Source organism: Nicotiana tomentosiformis, chromosome 3 (genome assembly GCF_000390325.3).
Source record: "Nicotiana tomentosiformis chromosome 3, ASM39032v3, whole genome shotgun sequence".
NCBI lineage: Eukaryota > Viridiplantae > Streptophyta > Magnoliopsida > Solanales > Solanaceae > Nicotiana > Nicotiana tomentosiformis.
This window is the reverse complement of record NC_090814.1, coordinates 151,214,840-151,226,632: the sequence shown is the minus strand read 5'-3', so window position 1 is coordinate 151,226,632 and position 11,793 is coordinate 151,214,840. Positions and strand designations below refer to the sequence as shown.

The following is an 11,793-nucleotide window of genomic DNA, read 5'->3' as shown; positions in this document are numbered from 1 at the left end:
TGAAGTGAATCTATCTTCTCGTGTTAGGAAAAAAGATCAATACGAGGATTGATGTACATGTTTTGTTTCGTTTTATGTGATATATTTGATTAGACAAAGTTACTTAAAAAGAACATGTTATGATGTTTTTGTGACTTTAATAGCATGTCATTAAAAGTAAGTGAGAAATTTTAAATTGATTGTTTCTAAATAAAAAAAAATTATTATTCTTTTTTAGATAGAGTAAAAAGTATGCATATAGAATGTTCATATTTCTAAATTCTAAAATGTATTGTTTTTTAGATAGACTAAAAAGTATACATCTAGAATGTTCATACTTCTAAATTCTAATGTATTGCTAAAGTTATTTTTAAAAACCTAAAAAAAGAGACAAATTAGCCAACTACATTACAATCATATGTGTGATTATATTTATAGGGAAAATAGAAACCTTGATGTATACGTTATTATTTCATTCAAGCTTAAGTCCCTATTATATTTGACTAATTGCATTTAACCTTTAATAAAATAGAAACTGTGATTTTACTCCAATCATTATAGCTAATAGTACATTTACTTGTACAAAGGCAATTTAGGTCATCTAAGTTAAAAAAGATTCCGTAATATTTTTTAAAAGGGATATACATTTTTTAACTTTGTGGGGGTCCTATGACACCTCCCCTCATTTGTTTGAAGTGCAATTAATTCCACTTTTGAGCTGACGGGACACTTGCTCGGGTTTGCACTCACTGACTAGTGCGCGTGCAAACCCTTATTTTTTCATTTTTCTCTTTCATATAACTAAAATCTTACATATTAAATAATTACCTTATTTGAATTTTGAACTATTATGTAGGAAATCCTAATGTTTAGAACTTAAATATCAATACAATTTTACCCTATAGAGCTATAAGATAAATATAGTAATTAAAAAATATATAAAACCTAACCTAGAAGCTTCAAATAATCTATACTACTTTTTTTGAGGTATGGAATCCAACGGTAAATAAAGAGTTGAAATAATCAAATCTAATTTGACATTTATCTTGTTTATTATAGGTCTTATATGATTTTTTTTTCTTTTACTTTTCGGATTATCGTTACTTGAATCCATAATAAAGATTAAGTTGATCAAATATTTTATGTAAAAACTTTTGTGTGGAATAGTATGTAATAAATAATAGTAATTGATATTGAGTGTATTAAAAATAAAGTATATTTCGTTTGTTACTCATTATAAATGTATTAGAGTAATCTTAATTATAGATTTATAACTGATCATAAAATTAAAACAAATTAATTTTATATAATTTAATCATCTTAGTAACAATAAAAAATGAAAATATAGAGAATGAATTTTTGCGAAAGATTATGTTTCATTCTCTGGTTATATTCTAATACAAATCCTACTAAATACTATTATTAGGTATAACTTATCTCATATTCATAATTATTATACTTTTTAACTCAACGTCAAATTTAAAATACTATCGAGTGAGACTTAATAATTGCACAAAAGATATGTAAAGTTTAATAATAATTCTATAATTTTGTAAAGTTTTATATTAATGATATAGATTACACGTGCAAAGCGCGTACCCTAAAGTTAGTATACTAAAATTCATATAGATAGTACGTTATATATTTTATAGAAAAAAAATATTGACACGTGAGATATTATTTTATTCACGCTTAAGTCCCTATGATATTTAATTAATACATCTCGATATTGTCAAAGCAACTTACAAATCGCATTATTTAATTGCGATTATAACTGGCATTCACTAAATGCTTCTTACAAATCATATTCGCTAAATGCAACTTGATTTTGTTTACCAAACACGACTTACAAAAATAAATGTGAGTTACAAATCGCATTCGCTAAATGCAACTTACAATCTCATTTACCAAATGCACCTTACAAATCGCATTTACAAAATGCGATTTTTGAAATGTGTTGTTAAATACAATTTGTAAATTGTAAAGAAAAAGGTTAAATGCAATCCCTTAAGTTTGGGTATAGACTCAAAACTAGTGGCGGAGCCGCCTTATAGGAAGGGGTGTCAAACGACACCCCTTCGCGGAAAAATACACTGTGTAGGTAGGTAAATTTTTTTTTATATGTATATATACTATGTATTGACTTCCCTTAATTTTCTGATATATTTACTTTTATATTTTGATACCCCTTAATAAAAATTCTAGCTCCGCAACTTCTCAAAACCGTCCATTATGTATATACATGAACACTAATAGTCCTTGTAGTTTACATAATGTGAGTGGTATGTGCTGTCTGGCTTCGACAATTCATTATAAATCTATTTTACAGCTTACTTGAATATCTTGTTGTGCAAATTTGGTCGGTCTCAGCTATTACTTGCTATAAGCTTATGTGGTGGACTCTTATAAGGCATTAACCATTGCACTCTAAGATCGCAATAGATTTAAAGCGGCTGGAGATACCAGCCAAATATTATGTATTTGAGTTTGGATAATATTTGATTGTACGTGAAAAACAGAGTTTGAATTTGAAGTGAAAAAAAAGAACATGTAGAAGTTAGACTTTTGTGAGTGCAAATTATTACTCACTTGAAGTACTATTCACATAAGTTTTTCAATATTTTGCCAGTATTTGCAAATATTGATGGTCAAACTTCAACTTGCAAAATCACTGAAGTATTTTGCCATCCCGAAAGCCTATATAATATATTGCAAGCCTCATTGATGATAAGATTTAGACTTATATTCATTTTTATTGGCAGCCAAACAAGTAGCTTAAGTCAGCTAAATTCAGGTTGGTTCAGGCCTATTTTCTTTATTGGTTGCTCATGTATGTGGTCTTCTACAGGGTATTGAATGATTTGGGGTTTTCTATGTGGGTTTTGAATGATTTAATCTCTTTATAAGGTAAGTAAGTAATCCCTTCGTCCCATATTATCAGTCGTGATTATTAAAAATAGTTGTCTCAAATTATTTGTTATTTTAGAAGTTCAAGACAAAATTAATTATTTTTTCTTTTTTTTTTACCCTTAATAATAATTGTTCTTGATGATGGAGATAACACATAAATAGAATAAATATTAAATGAAGAGAGATTTTATCTTAAGACATATAGTCTAATCCATTTCCTAATCAATATTTTTTAAGGAAAAGTGTAAAAGAGAAACACGACAGATAATTTGAGATAAAGAGTAATTAATTAAGTCCAAGAAGAATCCGTTCACCTTATCACTTAGTTGATCCTTGCCGTATACGATACAGCTGCATTGATTACAACTGTCTATAAAAATGCTGGAAATTGGAAACATATTTGTGGAAAAAACTATTGATCGTGACACTTTTCAACTATACGTTTTAGCCATGAGTACTCAAAACTTAAGCAGTAGACATGTGATATTGCATATGAATTCTACTTACGAATGTGCTTTGATTTTCCTGATACTTTGTCAAACAAAAATATCCTTTGCACCGCTAAAAAATCACAAACAAACTTCCTAGGTTACGAGGTAAATAGGTCCGTGGGATCGAACATCAGGAGAACTATTCTTAAACTTCTGAAGACAGAGATATGGTATTTCATTGTCCCCTCTGTTCATTGGACTGAAAAAATTTGTGAGGGGCCCTGAAGTGGGCTTTTTGGGCCTGACAGCTATAGCACCCGGCCCACTAATCCCTGTCATTGGACCCGAAACACATCCACGCTTTGGCTTGTTAATGGTGGATCCTTTTAAAGGTTCTCTGTTTCTCTGATTCTTCTTATTCTTCAGCCATGAAAACAGTGATCTTTTCCATGATTTCCTGCAAGTTTCCTTAATATCCTTTTCAAAATTGTTCTTTCCCAATTCCACAGGACGTGGAGGCGTGACACCAAATTTTTTCTCTTCTGATTCATGATTTCTTACTTCTGTCAAGAACTATAAAATTGTGCAAGTCGTAAATCATCAACAAAGAAATAAAGACTTTTTAAACGTGTACCGATATTTATGTGGCTATAAAATAGTGTAATATTGGATAATTAAAAAATATAATCTTAAATTATTTCTAGATATAAAATGATGTTATTATTTTGGAAACTGATTAAAAATAAGAGTATCAAATTAAATAGTATTCCCTCCGGTCCATAACAAGTGACTCTTTTGCTTTTTTTATTTTGGTCCAAAATAAGTGAACTTTTATATAATCAAGAAGGAATTAATTTTATTTTTCCAAAAATTCGCCCTTATTTACATATCCCATTGAGTCAAGTTAACAATATGCAAATTTTAATTATGGATAATTTAGTCAAAATACCTATTTTCTTCTGACAGTTAGTAAAGTCACTTATTTTACTGGTAAGCTTGTCACATGCATACAATTAATATTTCATATATACCATTAGACAATCTAAAAGCATTTCACCCCTATGGAAATTGGTACATATGATGAGGAAAGAAAGAGAATAAAATATGAAATATAATTGCTTTAAACTATATAGAAAGAATAACAATGACTTACATCCGTAAAATCTGATTGAGGATCAAACTCATATCCACAATAGTCCCCAGCTTCATATCTTGGGTATATAGGAAACTTGTTCATGATTTGCATTAGACTTTGAGGAATGCCGGTTTAGCTTCTGCAGTGTGAAGTGAAATTTTTTCAGAAAGCGTTAAAAATCATACCAATAGAGATACATTGTTCATTGCACCCGAATTTCCTAGGTAATTTTGTAGAAAGTAGAGGCTTCCCTAATGTTAGTAGATTCCAAAAGATAAAAGCTATTTTCTTTGATAAAGGGGGAAAGGCCAGCTAATGCTTTTCCTATATCCCATTAGAGTGCATAAGAAATTATGGCAAAGAATGGTGGTTGGATTAGTTACAGAAAGCTATATTTACCAAAGCAGTGAAAAGAATGGAGCTACACAAGCAACTGTTTTTTTATAGTTGAAATGGGTCAACATTGTCATCAGCAGTACACAGACATAAATGATCTAAATTACAAATCTGAAAAAAGTGAAATTTAAAAAGATAATGAGTGAAGGGATACCGTTTTCCCAATTCCATAAAATACATACCTAAGAAAGGAGCTTCTTCAAAAAAAACTGTCATTTCTAGCACGTTATTCTTGAGCTTTTCTGGAGTGAAGATTTGGATTCATGAAGAAATTAAGACGTGAATAAAGGCGCAATTTATTTCTCGTAATTAAATACTAGTTAAAGCAAGGAATAAAGGCGCCCTTTTTGTTACGTCAGACTTCTTGTCTCCACTATATACTACTAGTAGAGTGCTAAATTTATTTCTAAATTTTAATAAGATGAGGTATCACATATTATTGAGAGAGAGAGAGATGGAGTTTAAGAAAATGGGAGTTTTTACGGCGCAATTTTAGGAGTTTGGAGCGAGAGATTATTAGTATAATTCTCCAGTGGGCGACAAGGCACGTGAAAAGTGGGTTAGGATAGCATCATCATGCCAGGGATTATGGGTTTCAAGGATAGCATTTTCAACAGTGTTTCCATACCTTAGTGCTAATAAATTTTTAACCCTTTAGAAGTGAAGTATAAGCGATTAACGGAAAAGCAATGGTAAAATTATCTCCGTGTCTAGAGTAGACCTACATCACTCCTAAACCATAGTCCTTCCCCGAATTCATTATAAACGCAAAATGATTTGTACACCAAACTGTCATTTAGTGATGTAGAGGTTGATAGTATTCAGACAACCATTCAAACTTATGGCACTGTGTTGTTTTATCATAACCTAACTAATCGGCAACAGACACGTAGTTGGCTAAGTGATATATTTCTGTGTTCCATAAAAAAAAAAAAGAAACTCAGATTTTAACGAACAAGTTTAAACCATGCATGGCCTTGTCACGAGTGAGATCCTCACAGAAATAATTGGTTTAGTTAGCAATAAGTTACCCCGCACGGAATAGTTGATCGAACACGCGAACATCAGCACGAGGAAAAGCATTAGTAATGATAGTTTGCTTTTTATGCCACCATTTTCATACTAAACAGATTTGTTGCTGGAAAGAAAGAGTTGAAGCACTTTCACTATGCTTGAATTAGCACGGCTGTCCCTCTTTGCTGGTTAAGGCTCGGCCTTTGACTTTACTTGCTGAAATTGTCAAGTGAATTTTTACCAAGTCTATACAATATACCTCACAAGAGCATACACCCCCTACCATGTTCCTCCCTTCCCCAAAAACGAAGGAAAAAAAAAAACGATAAACCCACATTTCAAAACTACATGGAAAAAGCAAACAATTACCTCCTGCAACTCTGAGCCCTTCATCATAAAACCACATAATGTTATCTCCACTCACGTGCGCAATAGGAAAGAAAAGCACATTAGCTAGATTAAAGATCAGTTTAATCTTGCCCTGCCTATACAATCTCCCATAGGTAAATGAAGGACCTAGACAAGTAAATATCAGGAACCCAGAGCGGGATAACTATATATCTGTGATTTACTGTGCTCTCTTCTTCAGCGTAGTGCACTCGACAAGATTCCATTCATCAAAGCTGAAGCAGAGGCAAGGCCATTACAACACCAAAAATTGAAACTAGCAACAGCAACAACCAAGTAGGGAAAGATTGCCTCTGTCGGTTTTTGACATCTTTTATAGGCTTCACTCTATTCACGTCATCCTTAGTGGAATTACCATGTTCATCCAACAATGGTCTAGACTTTTCTGCTTGAGTTGGCACGGATGATACCTGCTCTGGAACAGGTTGGGCTGGTAGCTGCTGCTGTTCATACTTCTCCACATACTCGGGAAACAATTTCCTAAAGGTTGGGCTATTACAAAAAATAGAGAGTAAGTTACCCCGACCTTATAAAAATGTAATTAAACAAAATGCAGCAGATCTTCAACTGTGGAAACTAAAAAGCTTGAGGCAGTCATCTGAGAGAAATACAACACAACAGTAAGGAACTTGTAGTCAACTCACTTTTTACAATTAAAAGCCAGAGACGTCTTTGCAAGCTTCTCTTTCTCAGCAACTGATGTTGTTACACTGCCTGTGGTAGGACTATTGTCCATCTGCAAGTAATACATTGATAGAACATGAAATTAGCAGCTGCATTACAAAATGCATCATTAACCAAATATATTTTGCGAAAAGAAATGATTCAACATATGCAGCAGATGTTATATAAGCAAGACATCAACTGAATCAGTAAACGATCTGTTCAAGGTAGAGATGGGAGACTTGGTTCATGTTTCTGAATATATTTGGTTTCCACTGGGCCATTCCAGGTGGTCGGAGAGAAGCTATCATCAGCTGGAAGGGTCAAAAGATGGATAAGAAGTGGTGATTTTTATGGCAAAAACCATACAGTTGGGCATCCTCATAGCAATGATGGCACAGGGAGGGTTTGGAATGCACTTCTTGGTAGGAAGACGTAGAGCCACAAGGGGTAATTTCAGAGCAACATCACCAAGTAGCAGAGCTCCCTCCTTTCCCCGTATACAGAGTGAGCTTTAATGGTTAAATTGATCTTACAACTTCAGATTGTTCTCAACCTCTAGCAGTGGTTTTGAAATGAAGAATCTATTCACTAGTACGGCTTCCATGCACACACAGACAGACAGACAGCACTCAATTGTCCAGACACATAAAAAATAAGAATTTGATAAAAGGAAATGCACGAAGCAGTTCAAGCACAACTCAGAATATATATCAACAGATGGAATGAGAACACCAAGGGTCGTTCAAAGCTGCATCAGTTGCGATGAACTTTACCATAAATGAGAGCAGTCCTGTCAGTATGCTGCATGCAATACAGGGAAAAATTAGCCCAAACAAGGAAGAAAGTATTTAGTCCAATTGATAATAAAGGTTCTCATTTTAGTTGTAGAAAAATAAGTAGACATTTTTCGCTACTCTGTTTTGAAAAGAATTCAGAAACATGTTAGATATCATATACTGAGTATAAAAATATTCATAACAAATTAGACACACATGGAGGGAAGTTATTGCAAAAGACAAATATTCTATCGGAAACTGTTTTAACTTAGCGAAAAGGGAATAAATGGATGCAAAAGATCCATATAGGACACCAACTAATTGGGATTAAGACATATGGTGCTGGGGTTAGATTAGGTCCACTGTGTGTCAGGAGTTTTTTAATTTGTTAAAAAAATTTATGTTAATAGAAAAATATCAAGAACCTCTAGCGTTGAGAGCCCTTGATTTGTCTAAAAAGACGAACTATAGAGTATTTCTTTTACCAATAAGACAAACTATTGAGTATTGGTATTAAATGTGAGTGCAACTGGTGTCTGACATTTCATGACTACACCTAGTTTGGAATTGAGCATAGTTCTTTTTGTCATAGAAAGCAAGAACAATTTTGGTACGCAAAAAAAAAAAAAAAAATCAAGAAAATTTACATAAATTGAGTGGATGGGACAGTGGGAGAGAGAGGGCAAGGGTTTAAGCTAAGGTGGAGGAAAAGGGAAGGCCTGGACGACCGTGGATAGGGCATCTTTTAGGGTGAGTCTAGACAGCACTGAGGCTCAGGTGGCAGGGAGAGACTGAGTAGTGGTCCAGAAAAAGAAAATGTTTCATAAGAGAAAACTCAAAACACATCTAACCTTTTAGTTTAGGAAATGATATTTTCTTTTGAAAATTACAAGAAAGATTTGTTTTCCCTTGTCATTGCAGAAACAAAAAGAGACAAGTTTCTTGTTACCAAACAGGCACTAAAGAAACTATTGCCCTATAAATAAGCATTATGGCATTGTTGATAGCTCATACCTTGAAACGGACCACATTGGATTCCAACTCTCTGGGTGGACTGTGAAGCAATATGGAGATCAGAAGTTAAGAACAGATAAAGATCATCTCAAAGCAACAGAGAACTGTGGCTACCATGAAATTCTAAAAGCACTTACAGTCACTCATAGATAAGCAGATTTTCTTTTGTGTCATGAATCTTCCGTTTGGAGTAGTCATACTACAGAAGAAGAAAACATACATGATGTACAAATCAGCAGGAACCAAACCCTCAAACGCATGGAGACAACCTAGCTTGCAAAGATGAAACAAGACGGGGATTTTCAAACTCATCTGAATTAGATTACCTGATTCCTGGGGGTTTAAACGGATATTCTGGAGGAAACTTGATCTTCCCATAATAATATCCACCTAATGATAGGAGATGGTATCATTTCATGAACAACAACAACAACAAAAGGAGCATAGTTCCGGCAAATGAAAAATATTCAATGATGACAATAAAAAATTCCAACAAGATGGATAGGAGGAACAAGAATGCCATCACCCAATAGGCCAACAATATTAGCTAACCATATAATACGAATACTGACCTGCAAATGGTGTTCCTTCACTCCCCTCCAAAACATAATCTGGACACACAAATTTAGGTATAAGTGGGAACCTTAGGAATATCCAAGCAACCAAATGATGAGTTAATTGATAAAGTGAAGCCAAAGGGAAAAAAAGGAAAACAGAAGGTGAGCCCTCCCAGCAAATAAGCCTATTCAGCTATATTTATTAGGAAAAAAGCATCATTGTTATGTCTCAATTCAATTCCAACATTGACTACAAGAATATGAGCAGAAGTAGGACTCACGCCACTCAAGAATATCATTCGGAGAAGGTCGGGCGACAACATGGGAGACAGGTTCCTGCAATGGAGCATGATCATGACATCAGAGCACTGTAGAACATACTCAAATGTGCAGTGTGTAGAGTAGTCTAGCCACAACAGGTATAAGGGGGTGTCATCGAGTATCATTTGGTCCATTAAGTAAGACTCTCACCAAGATATGACAAGAATTTAAGAATACAAGTGCCATACTTTCAGAGCCAGCAATGGTGTGGAGACAAGCAAAGAATCCATCATCCATAATTAACAAATATTATGGCTAATGACTTCAATGCAGTACTATCCACAAAGTAAATATAAGTATTTAGAACATTCCTGATGATTTGAGGAGTATTTAGAACAATGCGGTAGCTTTGCACTTTAGAAGCAATTTCTTTGTTCAATTAATAGGAAATTGGTGGAAGAAGTAAATAACTTTAGACTGATGAAAATTATGAGGTAAAGATTCAAATGTAGAACAATTACCAGCAGCAAAAAGATTACGTACTTTACAAAGTGCTCTATATTCCTTCTGAAGGCGCTTTACACATGCTTTTTCTGCCATGTTTTAGCTTCAGAATATGTAGAAACTGAGTGATAATGGTGCAATCCTTCCCTTATTCTTTTGACCACCAAAGAAATGCTACAACCTGTAAACATATGAGATGCTTAATAAACCCAAGAATTTCAAAGTGATGAAACATAGAATTTTTAGGCCATACATTTCCAGGTAGACACGTGCCAAAGAAAAATCATTAAGAGACAGGAAAATAATGCAGAATCAAAGAGGAGGCAAAGCTGTTAGATAAGTAAACTCAATTTCTAATATTTTATCCCGATAGGCGACAACTAAGCCTGGTAATCTGTTTCTCAATAGTTAAGGCCCCGGGAATTAAAGGATGAAAGGAACTTACACAGGGAAGGAAGTAATGTGCCTTTTCAGAGAAAACAATAAATAGGGAGCATCAGAATCTTTTTAAAAGGTTTCTTCTAGACTCCAAATTCCAAATGCAAATAAACTATAATTTTAGAGGTTTTTTCCTGATAACAGTCGACAAGTTTCCACAAGTCATTACCTTCAATTACAATTTTAAAAACGGCAGCCAAAGGATCAGACAGGTCTCCCAAAATAAAGAGGGAAAAGAATAATGGAATAAGCCAAAAAAGATTTTTCTATGAGTAAAAAGAAGTTATTGATGAGGAAGGAACACAGTAAGGTAGAACAAAAGGATGTTTGTTAAAGAAGCTACTCTTCAGCCTTATAGGCTATATATACTACGTTTTTCTTAAGAGGGAGCAAAACCTATCAAGTCCTTACTCTATAGTGTAGGTTCAAACACCTATAAAGATTCCACGAGCATTGTGGAGGAAGTGTTTGAAAATTTTGGCTTACTTCATAGAGTACTCAAGGAGCTAATCACGGATGAAGATTGAATAGAACAACAACAACAACAACAACCCAGTATAATCCTACAAGTGGGGTCTGGGGAGGGTAGGATGTACGCAGCCTTACCCCTACCCTGGAAGGGCAGAGAGACTGTTTCCGATAGACCCTCGGCTAAAGAAGGTGAAAGAAGCCCTGATAGCAAATAATAGCAAGACAAATAATTAGAAAACTAAATCGAATATAGCAACAGAGAATGTGAAAGGGGTACTGATAAAGTAATAGCAAGATAATAACTAAATTCAAGGCAGCAAACGAGAATATGAATGAAGTACTGCTAGCAAGCTACGGAATTAAGATTGAATGAGTACAAAATCATTGGCAAAGCTTATGATATAGCCAGCAGATAAAACTAGGACATGAATCTCTTCAAGCATGGAAGATCTTTCTTGCCAAAAGGTTTGACATCTATATTTTTCTACTCGTATGGTTGTTGCATGAGAAAAAGTTCAATGCCATATAGTGCAATGCCTGTTATTTCAAATGGCACTTTGATGGACCTAACTTTGTCAAGATATCTTCAGAACTACTCTCCATTCATCTGTTTGTTTAAATGGCTGCTAAAAATTTTGATCAGCCGATTGCTAGAAATATTTTGAGATTCCAATCTACCAAAATTAACTTAATTATCCACTGAGCCCCAGTAATAGAACTATAAATATACTTTAACTCTATCTGGTTCATATATGTTTGAGAATTTATTTCAAATGGCACTTTGATGGACCTAACTTTGTCAAGATATCTTCAGAACTACTCTCCATTCATCT

At 33.9% G+C, this 11,793-nt stretch overlaps 1 protein-coding gene and 1 long non-coding RNA gene across 2 annotated transcripts in view; both read right to left on the bottom strand.

The window, feature by feature from the left end:
* Positions 1 to 3,288: 3,288 nt before the first annotated feature.
* Positions 3,289 to 4,872, bottom strand: LOC104100894 (uncharacterized). Its single transcript, XR_011415090.1, has 2 exons — positions 4,474 to 4,872; positions 3,289 to 3,893 (listed from the first exon to the last, which is right to left on the bottom strand). It is a non-coding gene; the product is annotated as an uncharacterized lncRNA (long non-coding RNA).
* A 1,174-nt stretch (positions 4,873 to 6,046) lies between these two features.
* LOC104100893 (ubiquitin-conjugating enzyme E2 34-like) overlaps positions 6,047 to 11,793 on the bottom strand; it is a 6,712-nt gene continuing 965 nt past the window's right edge. Inside the window, exons 2-10 of the mRNA XM_009608261.4 lie at positions 10,091 to 10,232; positions 9,568 to 9,622; positions 9,302 to 9,340; positions 9,056 to 9,119; positions 8,867 to 8,928; positions 8,730 to 8,769; positions 7,713 to 7,740; positions 6,918 to 7,009; positions 6,047 to 6,765 (exon numbers count right to left, since the gene is read on the bottom strand). Of these exons, the coding sequence (XP_009606556.1) occupies positions 6,483 to 6,765; positions 6,918 to 7,009; positions 7,713 to 7,740; positions 8,730 to 8,769; positions 8,867 to 8,928; positions 9,056 to 9,119; positions 9,302 to 9,340; positions 9,568 to 9,622; positions 10,091 to 10,147 (720 nt within the window). The 5' untranslated portion in view covers positions 10,148 to 10,232 and the 3' untranslated portion in view covers positions 6,047 to 6,482. The remainder of the gene's footprint in view (positions 6,766 to 6,917; positions 7,010 to 7,712; positions 7,741 to 8,729; positions 8,770 to 8,866; positions 8,929 to 9,055; positions 9,120 to 9,301; positions 9,341 to 9,567; positions 9,623 to 10,090; positions 10,233 to 11,793) is intronic.